Source organism: Stomoxys calcitrans, chromosome 5, assembly GCF_963082655.1.
Source record: "Stomoxys calcitrans chromosome 5, idStoCalc2.1, whole genome shotgun sequence".
Classification (NCBI taxonomy): Eukaryota; Metazoa; Arthropoda; class Insecta; order Diptera; family Muscidae; genus Stomoxys; species Stomoxys calcitrans.
The window spans coordinates 37,350,050-37,373,461 of NC_081556.1; the positions used below are offsets into that span (position 1 = coordinate 37,350,050).

Genomic DNA, 23,412 nt, shown 5'->3' on the forward strand with positions numbered 1-23,412 from the left:
AATGTTTAAATAATTGCTAGTTATAAGCAATAAAAAAAAAAAAAAAGAAAAATATTATTATTTATGTCGTTATCTACACGAAAAATAACGTTCATTAAATTGTGTAATATATTTTTACAATAAAGTAGCAATATGAATATTCCAACTTCATTTCAATGTAAATGACTGTTCACGTGTAACGCGGAGTAAGGCATGGTATCTTTTTTTTTTGAGACACCATGACCATGGTCATTAGAATTGGTACCAGCCTTTAAGGATTTGTAGTTTTTTTTTATATCTATGTTTTTCAATTGGCACAGGGATAACTTAGGTGCGCCCTCTCCATTTTGGCCGACGCACGTGTTTTTCTCTGGTCGGTACAGTACGACCCGGTCAGCCAGTGACACCAAGTTGCTACATAGCTAGTGCGACCAGCTGCTATTGTAGGTCGCATTCATTGAGTCCAGAGCTGGAGGTTGTATTTTGTAAACGAAATCTAGCTGAAACAGTAAGAAAGAAAAGTATACGTATATCTCCTTATATGAATGTGCTAATATCGCTTATCCCTGTGTGTTGTCCTAAATAACTTAACTAACTATGTGAAGAAAATTCGTACAAGACATTGATTGTAGTTAAATAGACTAAGTTTAAAAAGTTGAAGGAATAAAGTCCAAGAAAGGAAAAGAGAAAACATAAGTAAAGTAAATAGAACTCAAACCAAATTTGCTTCAGGAGTGGTATTCAACACTAATACCATTTCTTTACCAAATTTGGCTCCGGAATTAATTTACAAATATAAAAATATATATATATATATATACAAAAAAACTGAACTTGTAGTATTTAAAAAAAAAGAGTAATTAGAAGAAGACTAAATATATTAATTAACGCACAGAAAAATAAATAAAAAAACATAATTTATTATATATTTGTATGTGTGTATGTATGTTTGTGTGTGCACTATATATATGTACATTATACATATATATATTCATAAATATATGCGCATATTAATATATATAAATAAAAAAAAAATAGAAATATAGAATAGTAGAAAAGGAAAGAAATGTAATTAAATTTGATTTAATATTTAAATTTGAAAATTCGTTGCAAGTTGGAGAGAAAGAAAAAGAAAAAAAAAAATTAAAAAGATCATAATTACTATTTTTTTTTTGGTTATAATTAATTAATTAAATATGCTATTATAACTATGTAAATATACACATAAAAAAATATAAATAGAAACAACAATCAATATATGCATATATTAAAAAAAAAAGAAAGAAAAACCTACTTATAAACATACTGCTAGATCTACCAGAGCCAAAATTATATAAATTTATATATATTATAATAAACATAACTTGTAAACTATTTCCTTAAGCCTAATTAAAATATTTAATTAATTAAAACAAATGTAAATTTATAACTAATTACCTTTTGTTTATAATAAATCTATTGCCTATTATGTAGCTAAATAAGAAAAACAAAATGTGTTAGTTATTGATATCAGGCTGGAAATGTAACGGTCGTAAAATTTGAAATGGCGGCTTAAACAATTCAGGGGTATTTTCGTGAAGTAACCGGCTAAGAAAATACCATGGATGACTAAGAAGTCATACGGGGTGGGTAGCCGTGAGGAACAACAACACCATGTTCCTTAGGATTCGAACCTATTTGGACCAAGATCAAAGGCAATGTCGTTGTATATCCGTTTCCGTTTTGTTTTGATTTCAGTCTTATTTTTGGCCGTTGTAATCTTATGGCACATCATATAAATTTAAAGTGTCAACCCACAGAGGACAAAGAATTCCCCCATCCGGCGAGCTAAGCCGCAGCAGAGAACACCGTGCCATTCCGTCCTCGATTAAAAAAAGGGTTCGTGACAATGTACATAAGCCTGCACTAGTAATTTATCCAGAACTTCTTTGTTCTGGATAGATGTCATTTTCATACAAATTGCACTGCACTGCTTTGTATAGTACTAAAATAAAACACAGCTATAGCACCAGCCTTTATGTCGTAGTGGCAGTTGAATACAACCCTGAAATTACTAAATTTCATAACTACCTTTTTAAATCTACCTTGTTTTGTAATAAAATGGAAATGAAAATCCCGTTATCTACATTCCATGAGTTGTTTATATTTTTGGATTATTTCAATAAGTTTTTAGCTTGGCAGAATCAGTGAACAAACGGCTTTGTTGAAATAAACTGTAACAATAGAAAAAGATCAGATCAAACCATTATACACAAGCATTTTGATATATTCATCCGCGTAAGCAAATTGTAAAATGTTTCTACCAAGAACACCAAACTGTTGTTGTTGTTATTGTAACCACATATTTGCATGTCTACTACACACCGAGGATGAGTATCCCTACCATTGTGTATGTAGCACTCCTCATCAAGTTCCAATAGTTTAGAAAACTCATTCCGGTCCATAAGATCGATAACTGGCGGTACTGCATTGCCATGGCTTATTCCGAAAGGGCCAATCATTTGCCTTGTCATATTGAGTATCACAGGCTCTCAATGTTTAAACAAATCCGGTGTCGCCCGGCCTTTTCTGAGACTATCCACTCGAAACCGCTGATTGCCGCGGCTGCATTTGCAGCTACTCCGTATATGGAGCATCCCACCATCCGCAACCTGTCCACGCGCAAAGTAGCTCCCAGCTGAGTTTTTCTTAATGACTGAAACGAGCTTACTCGGCTATGGATCTTGAAAAGGATCGTCACCTCCAAATACAAATGTGGTAACAACAACAACAACTTGGAATTTCTGAATTTTAAATAAATATCTGAATTTCAAATAGGATTTCCGAATTACAAATAGAATACTGAATCTCAATTGTTATTCTCCGAATTACACTTGAAAATGATATAGATTGGACTACTCGACTCCCAATTTGTAGTCATCTGTCCACCATTGGCCTTGGGTCTTATCTCGAAGAATTGGTTTACGTTATTACACACTTCACCACTTCTTTAACAGCAAGGCTCTCAGCTTTATACACACAAAAGTGATCAAGTAACCTCTTTGATAGAAGCAGTCATTGCATACCCCAAAAGTCCACATGGTTATTTAGTCAAGAACCATCCATAGAGAAATCAAGGTAGCTTCTTTTACCAGGCATATGGTTGTTTTTGTGGAATTTTAATGTCCCATTCACTAGACTACAACAAAGTCGGTTGTACGTACCGGACTAACCCGATGGGGTCCTTCATCGGCAACAACAGTCGCCTTACAGGTGTATACTTTTACTCAACTTTCTCTTCTCCTAAGAAAACTATTGCTACTGCTGTTCCCATATATCTACTGCTGATTCTTTCTTTTTTGACTACAACAAACGGCCAGCAAAAAGACAGACACACAGACATCGTCAAATCGTTTTGGCATTGCATCATAATGGCGAATGTGCCTCTTTACGGAATCGGCAATTAGTATCACAACTACGAAATGTTTTATAAAATTTTACATTTTATTGAAAATAAAATGCACATTAAACTATATTTTCTTAAAGTGTAACCACATACATATGTAATTGTAACGATTGCATTTGCATTCTTAATTTCTTCGCCTGCGCACTCTGGAAATACGCCATGCATTTGGCTCTTCATATTTATTATACAAGGGCTCCAGTCTTTGATTCTTCTTGAATTTACTCAATTTCGTTGGATCGGAGAAACGGAAGAATGATGGGGCGAATTCTACCAACCATTTGGGATCAATGGTTGTTACTTCTCTCATGTACTCCTTAGTGGTTTGTACCAATTCATGGTATATCACCCATTCTGGCTGACGATTGAACAGGGCACTCGACGGATGTATATAAACTACTTGAGAATCTACCAAAGTACGATAACCTTCTTGGGGATCTTTTTTGGCGGCATTGCGAAAGAAACCAGAACAAATGGCCTTTTGTATGCGCACAGAATTTTTACCGGCCGACACCACATCCAGTTTGTGTCTATCCATGATACCCAGCAATTGTTTGCGTACATCCTGTGACCGTTTGAGCGTTCGTATCTGCACGAAATTCTCATAACACCAGGCATTGGAAAACTTATTATTTTTCCAACTGTTGTACACTGCCAGCAAGGTCAAATGGTCGCCTTCGATTTGATTAAATTTCGCCTTTTTCTGATCGGCCAAGGCCTGTTTGTCTTTTGGCCTGTAGAAGACATTCTGAACGCTCAACATTGAGACAATGGTCAGAATTTCATCGGAGCACTGTAGGGCCACCGACATAATGAGCATTTTCGAAAGATTTGGCTCTAGAGGGAATTCAGCCATCCTTCTGCCAAGTCGCGTCAGTAGGCCCTCATCATCCAAAGCCGATAGTGAATGCAATTGCTCCAAAGCCATAACCAGAGATTCAACAGGTGGGGCATCCATGAAATCAAAATGCAACAAATCATTGATGCCCATAGTCTTCAATTGCAAAACAGTGGTAGCCAAATTTGTGCGTTGAATTTCTGGAACGGGTGTGGGCAACATTTCGTCTCGATAAGCCCGTTCGGTATACAAACGATAGCATTTTCCAGGACCTGTACGACCAGCGCGACCAGCTCTTTGTTTAGCAGCAGCCTAAAATAAAAGAGAATGAATATCGATATTGTTTGATTGATGTCTACTTGTGTAAGAAAGGATATCCATTCTTTTATAACTTACCTGAGATATTGGAGTAACCACCAAAGAATCCATTCCCGTTTTCGAGTTGTAAACCTTTTGTTTAACAAACCCCGGATCCACCACATAGAAAATACCATCTATGGTCAACGATGTTTCGGCAATATTTGTGGCAATTACCACTTTACGACTGCCCGGCGGTGCCGGATCAAAAATTCTGGTTTGCATTTCAGATGGCAGGGCGGAATATACCGGTAGAATAATTAGTTCTGGTACATCTGGACCCAAACTCTTCATTCTTTCATATAAAATCTCACAGGCGGTATCGATTTCCTCTTGGCCAGTCAAAAAGAGTAGAATGTCACCCGGTGGTTCTCTTAAATGTATCTGCATTACCGTTATCAAAGAGGCATCTAAATAATCAGTCTCTGGCTCTTTGGTGTACAACACCTCCACCGGGAATGTGCGACCAGGTATGGTGAAGATGGGAGCCTCAAAGAAGTACTGGGAAAATTTTACAGCATCCAATGTGGCCGAGGTTACTATCAACTTCAATTCTGGTCGTTTTTGTACAGCGGTTTTTAAAAGACCAAAGAGTACATCGGTGTGAATGGTACGTTCATGGGCTTCATCCAACATAATGACAGAGTAGGACTTTAACTCTGCCTCTATGAGGCATTCACGCAGCAACATACCATCTGTCATGTATTTGATAACAGTCTCGGGGCTGGTGCAGTCCTCGAAACGAATGGTGTAGCCCACTTCTTGTCCCAAACGACAACCAAACTCTTCTGCCACTCTTTTTGCCACAGACATTGCGGCCACACGCCTAGGCTGTGTGCAACCAATCTTTCCACGATTTGTGAAACCACACTCTGCCAAATATTGGGTGATTTGTGTAGTTTTTCCCGAACCAGTCTCACCGATGACAATTAAAATTTGATTATCGGTCACAGCTTTGATTAAATCATCACGTAGCTTGTAAATGGGCAGGGACTTTCTTTGCTCCACCAGCGACATATCTGTTTTCTTGCCAAACGAAGACTTTTTGCCACCAATAACATGTTTCTTCCATTCAGGCACTTCCATGGGAGCCGAGCCCATTCCCCTGACATTGGCGGCCAAGGTGCGACTAGAATCTTCATCTGGCAAGGGATCAATCCAATTTTTGCTTAGACCCGTGGGAACAGCATCCATATCTTGTTCTCTTTGCAACATTTTTTGTTCTCTGCGTTCCTTGGAGAGAGCTGACTGCATCATAGCCGCTTGCGCCAGAGACCCATCGGGGTTTTTCACTATTCGCACAGGGGATAGGTCATGTAAGGCCCTGCCATGACCGGATAAGAAAGGAGGCTCTTCTTCAACAATTTCTATTTCTATGTCTTCTTCGTCGTCCTCATCCTTATGTACCAGACCAGTCTCCTCATCAAAATCGGGTAACTCACTGCGATCCAATACTCCAGAACTTATCATTTGCTTGATTTCCCAGCGTTCGGGGCTTGAGATGCGGGTAACTCTTTTGCGGGAATCGCTTTCATCATTGTCGGCGCCGCCTTGTAAATTGAGCAGCGAGGTACCACCCCCAAATGGCCTATCAGGATTACGATCTCTTAGTTCGTTCTCTGGCGGAGGTGCATGTGACAAAGGATTTAAATCCTGACCTGTCTCTTGGTCGACTTCTTTCATTGACAAAGAAACCTTTTGGCCCGTAACTGACATAACCTTAACTTTTACTGTTGAATTTCTGTTTACCACCTCTGTAACATCAGTAACGCGACCTTCGGAGCGTAGTTGTGAGATGTGCACTAAACCTTCCCAACGTTTTCTTAAACCGAAAAGTTGAACAAAGCAGCCAAAAGGTACAATATTTGCCACTTTGCCGCTGTATATCTTGCCGGGTTCCGGATCATCGGCCATCGGTGCTGGCGGAGGCATTTTGTCACGTTTGCTTTCACGTGATCTAGATCTTCTGGAGTGTTTTGAGCGTTCCTTAGATCGCGATTTTGAACGCCTTTTGCGTTCACTACGATCACGGGAACGGCTTCTGGAACGTCTATGCTTTCTGCTGCTTTCCCTAGATCTGGAACGAGATCTTCTGCGGTCACTACGATTGCGCGATTTTGATCTAGAACGTCTATTTCTTTCCCGGTGACGTTCCTTGTCTCTACTTCTAACACTCTCCGATTCTCTATGCCTTTCTCGACTTCTATCTCTCTTTCGGTCACGGTCACGGTCACGATGCCTTTCTCTTGACCTCGAGCGAGATCTTGATCTCTTCTCCGATTTCTTTTTTATATCCTTTGATTCTACTTTTGATGTTTTTGCAGCAAATTCGGGAGCCAAGGCTTCCAATTCCAACATGGCATCATCCACTGCCTTTAATTCGTCATTTTTAATCTTCTTTTTAATATCCTTTTTCTCCCTTTTCTCATCAGCTTCACTGTCACTCTCCGAATTTCCTTCTAGAGCATCAGTTTTGCTGAATTTATCATTGGCCATTGCCAAACCCGGAAACATTAGAGCTAGCTTTTCTGTTTTCGAATTAGAGTCTGAAGATTTGCCCTCGAACGTGGTTTTGTCTGCATTGCCCCCATTACTTGTGGGTTTCATCAATTTGATGATTCTCTCAAGATTGGTTATTAAGGAGTCGGGAAATTCAGCGCCATTATCAATCAAAGCCTTACGAAAAGTCTCAAATGTGGGATTTTTTGATTGTAGATCTATTATGAACTCTGCCAAATCTTTGTCGTTGATGCCCAAATGATTGTCCAATTCGGTGCACAATTTGGACACCAGTGATAAGTGTTCTAATTTCTGTAATTCGTCCATTGTTGCGATCAGGCTCTTGTGTGTGTGATTTTTATCTGCGTCAAGTTATAAGCTTATGGAAAGAAAGACTTTATGACATTATCGAAAATATTTTTGCAAGTCCAGACCTCAATGCTTGCAGTCCATTTTCTGTGCCCAAGAAAAGAAAACTGCGTTAGAGAATGAAAATGGGACCTCTTTTCATAATTACCTTCAATGCGATCGATGCGTATGCTCAATATATCTAGCTTCTGCTATTTATCCCTACTATTCTGTCGATGAATATGCAATTAATTTTAATTTTATTTATTAATGGGTCTTTTTCGCGTTGTATATCCTCAACGTTTATACAGCAATACAGCAGTATACAGCTGTTTTCGTGAGGGGTTGCCGTATTAATAAATTGTTTCACTTTATTCGGCCGGTCATTGGGATAGCCTAATCTAAACATTGCCAAAACATAATGGGTCCTTTGAACATAAGGATTCTCAACTGTGTTCTCTGCTCAGATTTTATGGATGTAAAAAAAGGTCATTCGTACGAAAATTGTCTATTAAAGGTGTCATCACACTACATGTTCTTATCTTATGAAATGTAAAATTTTGCTTTGTTGAAGTTGCACACGAATGAAACTAACTCATGAAAATCACTTTTCAAAGTAACTCTGTTATTTTTTTCGATTAGAGCGGTGCGCTATTCCTTCTGACAAAAACATAATGAAATCAGCTGTTTTTGTTGTCGGTTGAATGAAAGTAACCCCAAATTAAATTGTTTTTAAAACTTTATGATTTAAAAACGTTCCCACAACTTTATAGACATGAAATTTTTCTCACATATTTAGGTTGTCTTAAAAAAACATACTAGTGTGATACCAAAAATGATGAACCGTATGTGAATTGGCAAGTTCAAAACACATAATGAAATACCAATGATACATAAAAAGTGACATGTCATAAGACAAATTTGCACAAATTTTTGAGTTCCCGAACACAGCTAATGTCTTTTGCTACTTATTTGTACAAAACAGGTGGTTTCCAAAAACAGCTGTTCGATGCTGCAAATAAAAAAACTTCCAGTGGAAATTTATCAAACTCTTCAAACCGTGCTTGCTCTCATGCATTCTCCCGCTCACTTTTGCTGGCAAAGTACGCGTACGACTTCCATTAGCAATTTGTGAAAATTTTTAATCAAGACTTACCATCTCAAGATGTCATCGTCCTATAAGATCATCTGAAATGATACGCCGTAACGTTAAAGTCTACAGTACGTCTTGCAATATTTCAATATATCATATAAACAAAAACATATGGGTTCTCAGATTAGTGATAGCAGAACGAATGTTTAATATCATTCTAAAATAAAAAAAAAAAAAATAATTCTTTCGTCAGTTTAACCCCTTCACGCACAATTAAAAATTTAAACATATAAAAGATGTATAATTTATAAAGCCATATAAAAGCACGCATAGTCTGCTGACTGTTGAAGAACATGAAATCATGGATCCTTTAATTTTTTTTGAAGTACTACTTGCTATATATGGTGTTTTGTTCTTCTTTGATCGGTTTTTTAAGGTATGCGTATTGTACATAGATCATGTCATAAATTGCAATTTCCGGTTAATTTAGTATTATTTTGTTATAGAGCTGTATGCACTACCCCTATGAGAGTTTTCTAACAAATAGCGGTTTATCAATCACCTTTTTGGGTATTCGATGGCATACGACGGCCTTTAACCGTTGGATTTTGCGTCTGGGAAACAGTGGGGGAAGCTGTTGTCGAAGCTGGTGCACAAAATCATTTACAGTTGGTGTTTTAATAGCTTTGTCTCTGGTTCCAGTGGGCATAATTTTGTTGTTTATAACAATATTTGGTGGTGGCAACCAACAGCATGAAGGTGGCAACAGTTTGGGTGGTACCGTAGAAACCAGAAGTCAATCACTGAACGTTGAAATATTGTTGCCTGGTGTAAATCTGCCTTTGGAGGAAATTGGCTATTATGTCACTACTTTGCTGATATCGACGGCAGTACATGAATTAGGTCACGCCCTGGCCGCTGTAATGGAGGACATTCCTGTAACAGGGTTTGGTTTCCATGTAAGTTGTGGTTGTTTTAAAATTGAATCTTCCTAAGCTTGTAGTAATTTTGAATGTTACAGCTATATTTTTGCCTACCCGTAGCCTATACCGAAATCTCTACAGACCATTTGAATGCCCTTAAATGGTTTAAAAAGCTACGCATACTGTGTGCCGGTATTTGGCATAATTTTGTTTTTGCCGGCTTTTGTTATCTTCTGCTTTCTACTTTGGGCTTTATGGCTGCTCCCCTATATTCGCTCAATAAAAATGTGATAGTAACTGAGGTTACAATACAATCTCCGTTACGGGCAAAAGGTGACCGAGGCCTGGTGGAGGGGAATGTTATCACCCAAATCAACGATTGTGATGTTGTCAACGAAGACTCTTGGTATAATTGTTTGCTGAAAGCTTTACGCTCAAAACCGGGATTTTGTGTATCCTCGGATTTTATACGCTTAAATGATGAAAGCATAGAAATATCACACCACAGCTCGGATGGTACACTGCAGTGTTGCGATGACAAAAATGCCAAACTATGCTGTTTCGAATACATCGATGATTTTAGCAACGATGCGCCCGTAGAAATACCTCAACATGTTTGTCTGGATGTTCGTAGAACAATGGACGACTCCTATGGCTACTGTTCGCCGGCAGGGGTATGTGAGCGAGGTTTTTGTTTGCGACCCCTGTTGAAAAATACCACTACCATAATGATATTTAGAAGACAGGCTCAGCCTGTGGAGCCACAGCAGGGATCAGCTTTGAAAAACGTCATCTATATGGGCCATCCGTTGGATGTGGCCCGAAGTGTTCGCATCTCACCATTTGTACCCAAGCACTCGTATGTCAGTCCCAAATGGTGTGATGCGTACCAATTGTTCCTTAAATATAACATTGTTTTCAGTTTAGGTCTAGCCCTTATTAATGCTATTCCCTGTTTTGGCTTCGATGGCAACCACATCGCCAACACAATTGTGAATAGCTTTTTAGTTAATCGCGTAGCCGAGAAGGCCAAAAGAGATTTTATATCCTTGATTGTGACAGCCATAGGCTCTCTATTGTTTATCTTAGCTGTGACCAAGGTGCTGTGGCTAAGTTTATTACGATATTTATTTTAAAATTAGTTCCACTATTTCATTTTTAAATTATACGAATTTGAATCGTCTATCAAATAGCAATATCTTGTATAATACACCTACGCTTTAGTAGATGCAATTCAGAACAAAAAAGCAGGAACAAACATACGTTTAAATATTTGACATAACCAAATATGGAAAATGTTGCAAATAAAGTTAACATAATAATTTGTAACAGTTGTAGTAGTTTTGTTTTGATTGCCTTGATTGCAGGAAAAGGGGCCATTTATTTAATTTTCTCATCTGGCGCGGCTCCACTTAAACTTAGGCTTGTCTTCAGCTCGGTGAGACTGCGTCTGCCGTAGTTGATGAGCATTTTTATGGCAACTTCATCGTTTTGTTGCTTATTGGCCCGAAAATCGTGTCTGGCCCACGTTCTCAATTCATGCTGGCTATTGGCATCGGGAACTAGTTTTATGGTGCGGAATATATCACGATATAGCTTTAAAACTTCTTGACGTAACATGAACTGCAATAAGGGATTTGTTTTAAACACCAACTCCTATGACAATAACTTTGCAATATTTGTTGGCTCACCTGTTTTAAACTCAAAGTTTTTTGGGTTAATTTAGACATCTTATTTGTTATGATTATTAATATTTTTTTATAATCCTCTTCTTGATCAAATGGAGGATTGTTTACAAATTTCTCAAACAGCTGTTGCCGAAGTATAACAGCTGTTTACTGTTATACGCAGCAAACTACCATACTTAAATGAATTAAGCGTTGAGCGTAAGAGGGCATGCCTTTCACAGTTACGCCAACGGTTTGCTTGAAATAAATATCGTTAAATTGAATATTGGTAAAAAAAATTAAAAATTTAAAGAAATAGAATCGAAATGTTTTTCTAAAGAAATAAAACTAACAATTTTTTCTTAAAACCCTTTTTACACTGCTCTTTAAATCCGGATTTAATAGCTCGATCATGTGTTTTCACTTTATAAAATCAGCTGACCGTCTTTATCCGGATTTAATGAGCAGTGTAAAAGGGGTTTTAAATAAAATTTTAACAAACTTTTCTATAGAAATATGATTTTTACATAATTTTCCATAAAACGTATTTTGAGTAGTGTTTCATTTGCGATTTATTTTTAAAGGGTGATTTTTTAGCTATCGTCATTTTGGCAACACCGGTTTAAACAGCTCACGCACGTTTCGTGTTGTGTTTCACAATCAAACATTTTCAGTTTGGTCTATAATTTAACCATGAATCGTCTTACAAACGAACAACGCTTGCAAATGATTGAATTTTATTATCAAAATGAGTGCTCTGCTAAGAAAGTTCATCGCGCGCTTCTTTCATTTTATGGACAAAGCTATTTTTGGCTTAATGGGTACGTATATTGTCGATTTCGGGGTGAAGATCAGCCAGACACATTGTAAGAGCTACCAATGCATCCAGAAAAAGTCACAGTTTGCTGAGGTTTATGGGCTGGTTTCATCATTGGACCGTGCTTCTTCAAAGAATGCGTATCGTAACGTAACTGTTAATGGCGGGCGCTATCGTGAGATGATATCCAACTTGACTTGCATGGCATGTGGTTTCAGCAAGACGGTGCCACATGCCACACAGCACGCGTAACAACGGACTTTTTGATTAACATTTTATTTCACGTTCGGGACCGGTCAAGTGGCCACATAGATCGTGCGATTTAACGCCTTTAGACTATTTTTTTTTGGGGGGGTCTATCTTAAAGCACATGTCTATACAGGCAAGTCCACATCAATTGACGCCTTGGAAGAAAACAATGACGCATTTATTCGTTCGTTCAGCGTCATAGGCGGACGTGCTAACCTCTGCGCTGCGGTGACCTCCATATGGTCTAACGACTTGAATAATAAATAAGCAAATTAAATAAAATTTTTACAATACTTTCAAGAACAGTCAAAAGCCTATCCGATATGCGCACAAAAAAGTAAACATATTCCCGAAGGATTCAGAATCTACACGGTGTGTGTTGGCCAGGGGTCCTTCCGTTTACGCACATCCGTACGTCTAGGATCTCATAGCGTCTCTATGGGAACCATCCGGTTTTATCTATTTATTTTAGGAGATTTACCAGAGATACGTTCATCAAGAAAGCTTCTGCAGTAGTCGCATATGGTCTTATTTACTGTGCACAATTGCACCTGATATTTGATCCGTTCGCGTACTTTCCAGTAAAAATTTGCAGGAGAGTAAGAACAGACTTTACTCTCTTTTGCCATTTATTTGAATTACGCTTAAAATGTCCAGTGACCTCTTGTCGAAAGCCGGTAACTCTGACGCCATCTTACGGCCTTCATGCATAGATTCTTTTCTCGCGGCCGAATACACATTTACCAGCTATCCCGGCACCGAATAGCTGTGAGAACCACACAGGCTGGAACATTGAGATCCGATCTGTGTGGAGTTCACTGCTGCCACGAGAAGCTTAGGTAGGTTCGAATCCTGGCGAGAGCATCAGAAAAAATTTTCATCGGTGGTTTTCCCCTTCTAATGCTGGCAACATTTGTGAGGTACTATGCCATGTAAAACTTCTCTCCAAAGAGGTGTCGCACTGCGTTACGTTGTTCGGACTCGGCTATAAAAAAAGGCCCCTTTTCATTGAGCTTAAATTTGAATCGAACTGCTCTCATTGACATGTGAGAAGTTTGCCCTGTTCCTTAGTGGAATGTTCATGGGCAAAATTTGCAAAAACTTGCAATTACAATGGCATAATAATTAGTCCAATACTTTGTCATACTGTGGGTTATTTTTTTCCAGTCCCATTCTGCTGGTATGTAGGACCAAGCTAGGCTTGTGCTGCAATTCGGACTCAGCCTTGGCAGAGTGATTCCTGCGGATTCCTACAGGAGTGCGGGATAATTACTTTCGATCCAGTCAATTCAAATATCTGAATATCTGCAAAGCCCAGACTTTCTTCTCCTCGTCAGGAATGTCACCGATGAGGTCATTCGTAGAGTCCGCTTCTGAGAGTATTTCGTCATTCGTAGAGGCCGCTTTTGAGAGTATTTCGATATCTCGACCGCCAATTTCATCTTGGCTGCCTAGAAAATGTGTCTCGATCTGTGATTCAAGCGTCTCCTGATAGCCTTAGAGAGTACTTTGCACACCTAGGTGCCTTACTGGTGCCTTCTCATTCTTTTTTTCTTTCTTCGACCTATTGCAAAGCGGATTTAAAAAGGTGGTCTCATGCGAACAGCTGTTAACAGCCGGCCAGGTTTAACGGTATTAAGATGTCAGACTTTTGTTTGCATTCTCTTTGTTGTTATCTTCTTTCTCGCATATTCTCTGCTCATGTACACACACATATAAACACACGCACACATATTTCTTTGTGTGTGTTGGCAAAACGTCGATCAGTTTGATGGCAAGATGGCGGAAGGTTGTGGTTGTTGTACAAATGAGATCATCTTTAATTGTTTCGCCGTGGGTCTATTGGAAGACCCCTCCTCTTTCTTCTGAGTACCTTCAGTTCTGTTGGTCAACGAATCCCACTTGCTTTCGGAAAGGCTTCGTTCAGGCAAAATCCGGTGCGGATTCCAGTTGCCTTGCCTCCCATGGGACCCCAGCTTTTGCATATGCTTCCTGAACTCTTCACAGCTGATTTTCCTGGCAACTTATTTTGTAGTGGCCCGAAAAAGGGTGAAGTTCCAGTTTTAGAATAACAACAGATTCACTGTTCTTCACAAGCGTTATATCTAAAATCTGTTTCCCGATCTTATTGTAGAACGTTGGTATATTCGGTGATGGGTAGCCAAAGTTCGGCCCGCCGTCTTTAGCCAGTTTTTATTTGGCCACATTTAAATCTTTTTTATCGCTACAATTGAATCATACTCATTACCAAATGTGATGCTTAATTGTCCCCTCGTCAAATGATTCTTTGTATGACAATTTAACAAAGACCATAGACTTTTGATCGCCATATGTGTGCGCTGCAAAAGTAAGGGGATAGTCTTACCATCTCGATCATTGCAAATGGTTGGATGGTTGGTTTATTTTCTTAGTATCAACCAAACCAGAGCAAACCAAATGTAAAAAGAACACATTTTTAAATAGAACTGTTTGCAGATAAAGACATTAGAGGCAATTAGTTGGCTAGGTGCTATATTCGAATGAGTGCTGTTTCTGTTTAATATGAACTAATTAATATTTTTTACATCACCTAGCAATTGTAAGAAGGTAACAACAACAAACACTCATTTAGCATGGGCTAATAGGTATATTTAAAAAAATAATACCTTACAAATTTAATAATAAAATTATTATACCTCCTATTATCTATAAATAGTTTATATGCCATGGATATAGACTGATAGTTTCTAATTTTTTCACAATGTTCCTATGCCACACTGTGTGGGTTAAGTTATCCAGCCACACTTCCGTTTCAATTTTAAATGCTAAAGGACTCGCTTTGCTATATTCTCTTTAATGTGAGTAAGTAGTAAGAACATCATGTGAACATGCTACTTATCCATGCTAACGAAATGTCAAGATTGTTATCATATTAATTTCTAATTTATAGAAAACTACACAACACATAGCAAAATAAAGAGGAACATATTAACGAAAGAATCAATGATATGTGAACTCACCTTCTTACCACCTCACCACCTACCTCACCGACCCAAACAAACAACACTTGTGGGGAGACACGAGTAAAAAAAACAACATAACATACGAAACACTGCTTAATCACGAGTCAATAGCCAACGATAAATAGCAGGGTTGCCGTATTGGACTTTTTCGTTTGGTAGTGTTGGATTTAAAGATTTCAGAAGTTGCTTGGAAATAAAAAAAAAAACAAGTAAAAACATGCTAATTTTTCTTTCTTTGAATATGTTAGTTTAGGTTAGATTGCAAAGAAGGTGCAGATTTTTATCCACCCCATGCCACTATGGACATACACCTGAGCCAGTAATCGGTTTTTAATGCGCTTTAAAAACTATAAAGTAACCTCTTAAAAAGAAAATTTTTAGTTAGGAATTCCGTGCTACTTACAAAAACCTTAATTGTTTTTAATACCATTTCCTTAAGTTGGTTCATGTCTGACACCATGTCTCCACCTAAGTGCCGGGCAATGAGAAAGGAAATGCTCCAACGTCTCATCATCTTCCCCGCATGCCCTACACATGCTATCACTTGCCGCACCGATTTTACATAAGTGAGCTCTTAGTCCTAGGTGTCCCGTTATGATACCAATAGCTATACTGACCTCCTTCTTGCTTCCTTTCAGTAATAGCCTCGTCTTCTCACGATCTGGATCGCCCCATAGGATTTTCGCCGTCCTACCGATGATTTCGCTGTTCCACAATGTTGCATGCGCATTAGTCGCCCACTCCCTTAACTCGAACTGCGTCGATCCGAAAGGCTTCGGGTTAACCAAGTTTATTGACGGCAGTCCTCTGGCCTTCAACGCCAAATCGTCTGCCCTTTCATTTTCCCTTACTCCGTAATGGCCTCGCATCCAAACGATGCGGATTTTGCCATCCTCAGGGAAGTCGTTAATCTCCTTAATACACTGCAAGACTGTTCGTGACCTTACCGTCCTGGTTGTTATTGCCCTTATGGTAGTTTTACTGTCGGTAAAGATGTTCACAATAGCACCACATCACTTCACACATTCCGTGATTGCCCGGATCTCCGCCTGCAGGACCGTATTATGGTCAGACAGTCTAAAACAGATCTCAGTCCCTGGGTTCTCAATGTAAACCCCAGGCCCACTCTGTCCTCTAGCTTTGATCCATCCATATAACATGATCTTCCAGATGGCAATACTAGGGTTCCGTCAATCCAAGATTGTACCGATGGCAGTAGTGCCTCGCACTCGACTTCAAGGTTCATCTCAGGTATCCGATCGGAAACCTTTTCCCTTTTTTCCAGGTTTCCTTTCGTCGCCTCGATTATACCGCGATGGTATGAGCTGCTCCCATCCTCAATCCATTCACCCATCGTCTTAAGTCTCATAGCCGCTGGCTGCCTCACACTTAATCTGTATGTCAATGAGTCGGATATCTAGAAAAGTCTCCAGTGCCCTAGTGGGCGTGGTCCTCATCGTTCCGCATATGCCAAGACAACATGTTCTCTATACCTGTTGTATGGTCCTTATGTTGCACTTTTTCTCCATAGCAGTCCACCAAACTATTGAGGCGTAAGTAAGTATTGGTATAATCACGCTCCTATAGAGCCAGTGGACTATCCTCGGATTCAGGCCCCATTTCGAGCCTACGGCCCGTCTACACAGTGTAGACGGGCGAATGAAGTTTTACAGCTCTCTAGTCGTAACATTCATGCCAGGAGGCATACTTCTGCTGAGTCGGCAGACACTGTCCACTGTCTCGACTCTTTCCATACTTGGAGGAGGAACAATCATTTCCAGGAGCCTGTTCTAGAGGCTCAAGAAGTATAATCTGGAGGTCGGTAAAAATTAGAGCTATATCAAAATATGGACCGATATGATCCATTTACAATCCCAATCGACCTACACTAGTAGGAAGTATTTGTGCAAAATTTCAAGCGCCTAGCTTTACTCCGTAATGCTTTCAGCATTGAGCTGGTATTATCCGTAACAATACAAACGGTTTTGTTGAGCACATTCCAATGGTTTAAAATATCTTTCAAAGTGTCTTCAATATTTTGAGCTGACTGGTAAGTTGTATTCAGCAGTTTCCTTGAGGCTAATGACGCTGTTTTATATCAGAAATGTGAGATATATATCAGAAGTTTCCTTGAAAATATTAAGCATCAGCACATCTCTAAGGTGTGTCTTGCTTGGGAGCTTATATCAGGGATCCAATACAGTAGTTTACAAAACCTTTGTTTTCAACTATGTTATAAGGCTACACATCCTTGGCAATAATTTCCGCCAAAGCCTTGTCAATGTAATTCTTTCGCTTTGAGTTTGTGTCATTCAAAACGGCTTTTTTAAAGTAAAAAGCTACAGAATGCATACACGATCTACAACTGCTGCTTGTCGATGCGATGTTCTTAGTATCTGCCGAAATAGCAGGAGTGCGGGAATCAGGCACATACATTTCCAAGCCAGAGTGGTATCTTTTCAAATGATCGTGTAAGTTTGAAAAGTATTTCCGCTGGTTCTGTTCTCCTTTCTGCAGTTAATGCATTTTGCAAATTTTTTTCATCTGACCTTTTAAAGAATTTCCATACTTGTGATATTTTACTTTTCTTTTTTTTGTGTTCGCCTGGATGCTGTAATGGCATGCCTGCCTTTCAGCGCTCGCCACACTGAGTGTGATGGAGCTTCTACGTTTAACATAAATTCCACACATAGGCAAAATGCGTCATAACTACTTTAAAAGTACACATTATAACTTTTTGATGAAAGCGATCCATTTCTCTATATAACTCTTTTTTCTTTGCATAACTCTTTTAATATATTTTTTCAGGAGCCGCAAATTAACGCGCAAATTTAACTCGATGGGCACTATCGATAGTGTCTTGGCCGCTATCGATTGTAGCGATAGTGCCGATAGTGCTATCGATAGTTCTCCACCTCTAGATGGGACTAAAATAAAATACATTCATAATTTTCATAGTATCATTCTTTCAGGGATTTGCTTAACATTCAATTTCTCTTAATATATTCTGCCAACTGGCAACCCTGTATATGACCGAGCACAATCAACAGAAACACAACAACATGGGTTGCATGTTGTTGGTCTCTCGTTATTCTTCGCCTACTGTTTGTGTATATTTTCAAAAGAGTGAAATAAGAACGGCTGTCATTCGTTTGCGAGAGTTTGTTGCGTAAAGACGCATCTATTCGTTATATCGTCGCCCCTCGCCGCTGCCGTTATAAAAGGTGAATTTTCGAAATATTTTGAGTAACATCAATCTTGCCGCCGTTTTTTTTAATCACCAATGGATAAATTTAAAAGTTTTAAAAATAAGCACTAAAGTCAAAAAAAATCTTTGTGCCGTGCTATATCAAGTTTTCTTAATAAGATTAAAATGAGAAAAAATTCCTAGTTCAAAAAATATCAAACAAAAAAAAAAATTGATAATAGTATTCTTAATCGATTCCAAACGAATTTGGACGAAATAAAAATTTCGATATTTAAAACCAACCAAGAATACCTATAAAGAGAACAAAATATCTGTGTTTCTTGTGTCTCATCCAATATGAAGGAAAATGAAAAGAATTCTATTTTTAAATACTAATGAAATAAACTTTTTCGTTGTTAAAAGAAAGAGAATTATTGCATAGTGGAACATATAAAAAGGTGTGTAATAAATAAATATTAACAAGAAAAGCAAAAAATATATGCCTATAGCAATTATACGAAACTAGCTTACATATAAAATTGTTTAATTTGGCTTAAAGAGCAAAAATTAAAAATAAAAAAATACATAGTAAATGGAGAACAAAAAATGAATAACAAAAACAAAACCCAAATTCCAGATCGTATAACGAAGAAAAAATTAATGCTAAGGTTCCAGTTTTATCCCAATGGTCATTTGATATGCCAAGATTATTCGTTTTCAAAAAAAAAAGTATTAAGTTACAACGCGCGTTTCTTCCCCAAGTTAACTCCAAAGGAATACCCATACTCAGGCGTACAAACACACGCACACACACACACACATCCATGCATTGATTCACGCGGCCAGGCTGACAGCCAAACAAGCAATCGAACGTAGAATGACTTGTCTGCCATAGCAAAACAAAAATGATACTATTCTACTCTCGATGGCTGGTGTTGGTGTTGTTGCAGCACTCACTCAGCATGAGACATCTCACACACATGCCGCCGCTCACTCACAAATGCCTTTAACTTCCACAGTGGGCTCTAATTGCCAAACGATGATGAATTTAATATAGAAATATGGCCGTTAAAGGCTTTTCAATACAAAAAGACCATTGTTGATGGCTGCTCTAAATGAAAGTATCATCGCTAGTGATTATCGTTGAAGTACTTGATATTTTTTTTATGTCAGAACAAATTTAACTATAATTTTTCAGTGCTAAATTCTAATTGTTAATGACTTGTTATTCAAAAAGATTATCATCGATGACTTTGGCGATGACATCGATGACATTCATGACTTTTTCATACGAAGACACCATCACCGATGACTTTTTATACGAAACTAGCCAAACCGGGCCCGCTCAGCTGCGCCCTCTTTAGCTCTCTAATATCTTTTAAGGGTGGGGCACTTCGCCCAGAATGCCATTGTAGCCGATGCCATTAAACGCGTTTGAATTCTGGCGAGAACATCGGACAAAGCAATGTTTATCCCCTCTTAATGTTGGCGACATTTGCGAGGTACAATGCCATGCACGGTCATTGAAAAAATTTCCCCAAAGAGGTGTCGCACTGCCGTGGGATGCCGTTCGGACTCGGCTATGAAAAAAGGTCCGAAATCATTGAGTTTAAACTTGAATCGGAAAGCACTTATTGATATGTGAGAACTTGTCTCTTCTCGGTTCCTGGAGGTAATGTTCTTCCTTAGGGTAATGTTCTCATTGGGGGAGGGATGGCACCGACTCAAATATGGATATCAAATTCGTGATGCACTTCAAAATCCCTTTTATTTGAGCCCCACATTGCCATGGCCGGTAAATATGAACCGTTTGCACGGTGTTTGGGGCTGGCGCGGCCACCGGCACTTTACACTGAAAATAGATGTCAAATTCGTTCTTTATTTCCAACAGAAATGAAGTTCAGTTTAGGGCGTACCCCAAAACACTTGGCTTCAAAATTGGATATCAAATTAGTTTTCTACTCTCAAATACCTTTCATTTGAGTCCCATATTGTCATAATGGGTCAAATAACCCATTTGACGTACCTTTAGGAGGGAAAGGGCCACCTAGACTTGAACGCAAATTTTAATGTCATATTCGTATTCTGGTCTCCAATACCTTTCATTTGATACCCTTATTGTGCCCATCGGACCACTTTCGAATATGGGTGGCGTTTTTGCGGTAAAGGGGTGGGTCCGCCTCCACCTGACATCTAAAAATTATATAGCCTATGTTTCCTTCCAGACAAACGTACACAATCCATGAAAATTTTAAGAAAATCGGTTCAGCCAAGTATCATATAGTCATAATGGGTCTTATGGTGTTTTTGAGGGGTGGCGTGACCCCCTATACTTCGATCTGATTTTGTATTCCAGATTCGAAATCTACTCCCGAATATCTTTCATTTAAGCCCCATATTGAAACGAACGTCCAGTATGTCTGTTTGATGGAGTTTTGGGGTTGGGGCGGCCCGATGGGTAATTAGACTCAAATTTCAATACCATATTCATATTCTACTCTCCAATACCTTTCATTTGAAATTTGATTTTTATTGTCCCGATCGGTCCACTTTTGATTTTGGGTTGTGTTTTGGCATAAGGAGGAGGGCCCGTCCTCCTTCCGGTACCGAAAAATTATATAGCCTATGTTTCCTTCCAGACCAATCTACACATTATGCGAAAATTTCGAGAAAATCGGTTCTGCCGTTTTTCAGTCTATATGGAATAAACAAACCGAGTCCCATATATCCGTGATTGGCAAATGTGCCCATTTGACCTATACTTTGACATCAATTTGTATGCCAGATTCGTTATCTACTCCCGTATATTTTTCATTTGATACCCATATTGTCCTTATCGGTCCACTTTTGATTTTGGGTGGTGTTTTTGGGGTTACGGTGGAGGGTCTGTAAAATATAAAGCCTTTTCCTACTTACTGACCATATTCGTAATCTACTCCCGAATACCTTTCATTTGAGTCCCATATTGTCATGATCGTCAAATAAGCCTATTTTAAGGGGTTTTGGGACTGGGGCGGGCCCCAGGTACTTGGACCCAACTTTTATTATGAAATTCGTACTCTACTCTTGCATACCTTTCATGTGAATTCCATATTGTTCCGATCGGTCCACTTTTATTTTTGGGTTGTACTTTTGGGGTTAGGGGGAGGGTCCACTCCCCTCCCGATATGTTTCCTTTCAGACCAACCTACACAATTTTTGAAAATTTCAAGGTAATCGGTTCAGCCGTTTTTGGGTCTATAAGGAACAAACAAACAAACCGACAAACAAACAATCACAAATTGAATTTTATATGTTGTATAAGATTATCATCCTCGATGATCTTCTCTCATACACTCCAATCACAAGTACCCATGACCAACACGTGTAGTTGTTGTTGTAGCCACACTTTCATGTGGAGGTGGCGATCCTCGTCAAGCTCCTGTGTGAGCAAGTTCGTTTCGGTCCAAAGGACCGATCGCCGCGGGAGCAAGGTGGCCATTGGTTATTTAAAGGCGTCAATAACTCGCCTTGTCATATCGATCATCATAGGCACTCAGTATTTGTGCAAGAGCCGGTGTCGCCCGGCCTCTTACTGCGACTCTCCGCTCGATAACGCTGATTGTCCGCGACTCCCATTGCCGCTACTCCGTATGGAGCATTCCACTATCCGCAACCTGTGGACGCGGCCGGTAGCTCGTGTTCTATCTTTCGTCTGCTTGATTTGTTGAGTATCCAGATCCAGGAACTCTGCGACTAAGATGGGTTGCGTCCAGAGGGATCTGGGTCTGAGACGAGTGGGTCTAACTGGGCAGTTAGGCAGATGACGTGTGTCATGTGGTCCCTGGTCACATTCGGGACATACATCCTGCACGGAGACGGCTGCATCCGCCGGATCGTAATTGGGCCAGAACTACTCTGGTTTGCCGGGAAGGTTAATTTCTTCAGGTGCAATGGGAGGCGGTTTTTCTCCAAGGACTACAGTCATCCGGTAGTTATTCACCGCATCTGCTACAGTGTCTGCATGAGACAAAATTGGTTATGCATAACTTTCCACAGATTGGCCAATTGCTTTGTACGTGGTCAACAAGGTTTCTTTGTCAGAACCCCAAGTGCTGCCGTGTAGTATCAGTGCATAGTGTAATTTCTTTTGAGAGATGGTCTTGTTTCTAAACTACTTGCTTAATCCAAAGTAGCATCTGTTTGCCAATATTATTCTTCGCTTAATTTCAAAACTGGTTGGTAGCATACATTTTATCTTATCTTTATACACTGCCAGACCAACTTTCACCGTCCGGTGACCGACCCATGATATCGATGACGTCGGCATAGGCGAGTAGCATAGTAGTATAGTATAATCTTCTTCAACAGGATATTAAAGAGATCACGCAATAAGTTGTCTGAAACCTTGTTTCGTATTTAATGGCTCGGAGAGTATAACCTATTCTTTCTGAGGAAAGTGGATCATCAACCTTCGTTCTGCAGAGTCTTATTAATTTTGCGAGGAAACCAAACTAAGACCATCACCGATGACATTTCTATACGAAAAGAACATCACCGATGACATTTCTATACGAAAAGATCATCACCGATGACATCTCTATACGAAAAGATCATCACCGATGACATTTCTATACGAAAAGATCATCACCGATGACATTTCTATAAGAAAAGATCATCACCGATGACATTTCTATACGAAAAGATCATCACCGATGATTTTTCTATACGACAAGATCATCATCGATGACATTTCTATACGAAATGATCATCAGCGATGACTTTTCTATGCGAAATGATCATCACCGATGACTTTTCTATGCGAAAAGAATAGCACCGATGGATTTTTATACGAAATGATCACCACCGATGTCTTTTCTATGCGAAATAAATAGCACCGATGATTTTTTATACGAAATGATCATCACCGATGTCTTTTCAATGCGAAAATATAATCAACGATGACTTTCCTATACGAATCGATCATCACCGATGACTTTTCCATACGAAAAGATCAACATCGATGATTTAT

The 23,412-nt window shown here is 39.0% G+C and overlaps 4 protein-coding genes across 5 annotated transcripts in view; 2 read left to right on the forward strand and 2 right to left on the reverse strand.

Moving 5' to 3' along the window:
• Positions 1-3,441: 3,441 nt before the first annotated feature.
• LOC106082173 (ATP-dependent RNA helicase DHX8) lies at positions 3,442-7,783 on the reverse strand. Its single transcript, XM_013244529.2, has 3 exons — positions 7,633-7,783; positions 4,656-7,571; positions 3,442-4,571 (listed from the first exon to the last, which is right to left on the reverse strand). Exons 2-3 carry the CDS (start codon positions 7,440-7,442, stop codon positions 3,549-3,551), a joined length of 3,810 nt encoding a protein of 1,269 aa, XP_013099983.2. The 5' UTR covers positions 7,443-7,571; positions 7,633-7,783; the 3' UTR covers positions 3,442-3,548.
• Positions 7,784-8,767: 984 nt separating this feature from the next.
• On the forward strand, positions 8,768-10,808 carry LOC106082140 (membrane-bound transcription factor site-2 protease). The gene is made up of 3 exons (XM_013244482.2): positions 8,768-8,992; positions 9,063-9,515; positions 9,578-10,808. Exons 1-3 carry the CDS (start codon positions 8,918-8,920, stop codon positions 10,613-10,615), a joined length of 1,566 nt encoding a protein of 521 aa, XP_013099936.2. The 5' UTR covers positions 8,768-8,917; the 3' UTR covers positions 10,616-10,808.
• On the reverse strand, positions 10,590-11,293 carry LOC106082141 (LYR motif-containing protein 2). Its single transcript, XM_013244483.2, has 2 exons — positions 11,171-11,293; positions 10,590-11,102 (listed from the first exon to the last, which is right to left on the reverse strand). Exons 1-2 carry the CDS (start codon positions 11,207-11,209, stop codon positions 10,860-10,862), a joined length of 282 nt encoding a protein of 93 aa, XP_013099937.1. The 5' UTR covers positions 11,210-11,293; the 3' UTR covers positions 10,590-10,859.
• A 7,064-nt stretch (positions 11,294-18,357) lies between these two features.
• Positions 18,358-23,412, forward strand: part of LOC106082164 (sine oculis-binding protein homolog) — a 72,617-nt gene continuing 67,562 nt past the window's right edge. Inside the window, exon 1 of one of the 2 annotated variants that reach the window (XM_013244516.2) lies at positions 18,358-18,438. The gene's annotated coding sequence lies outside the window, so the exon portion shown is untranslated. The other variant, XM_013244515.2, reaches the window with a different exon arrangement.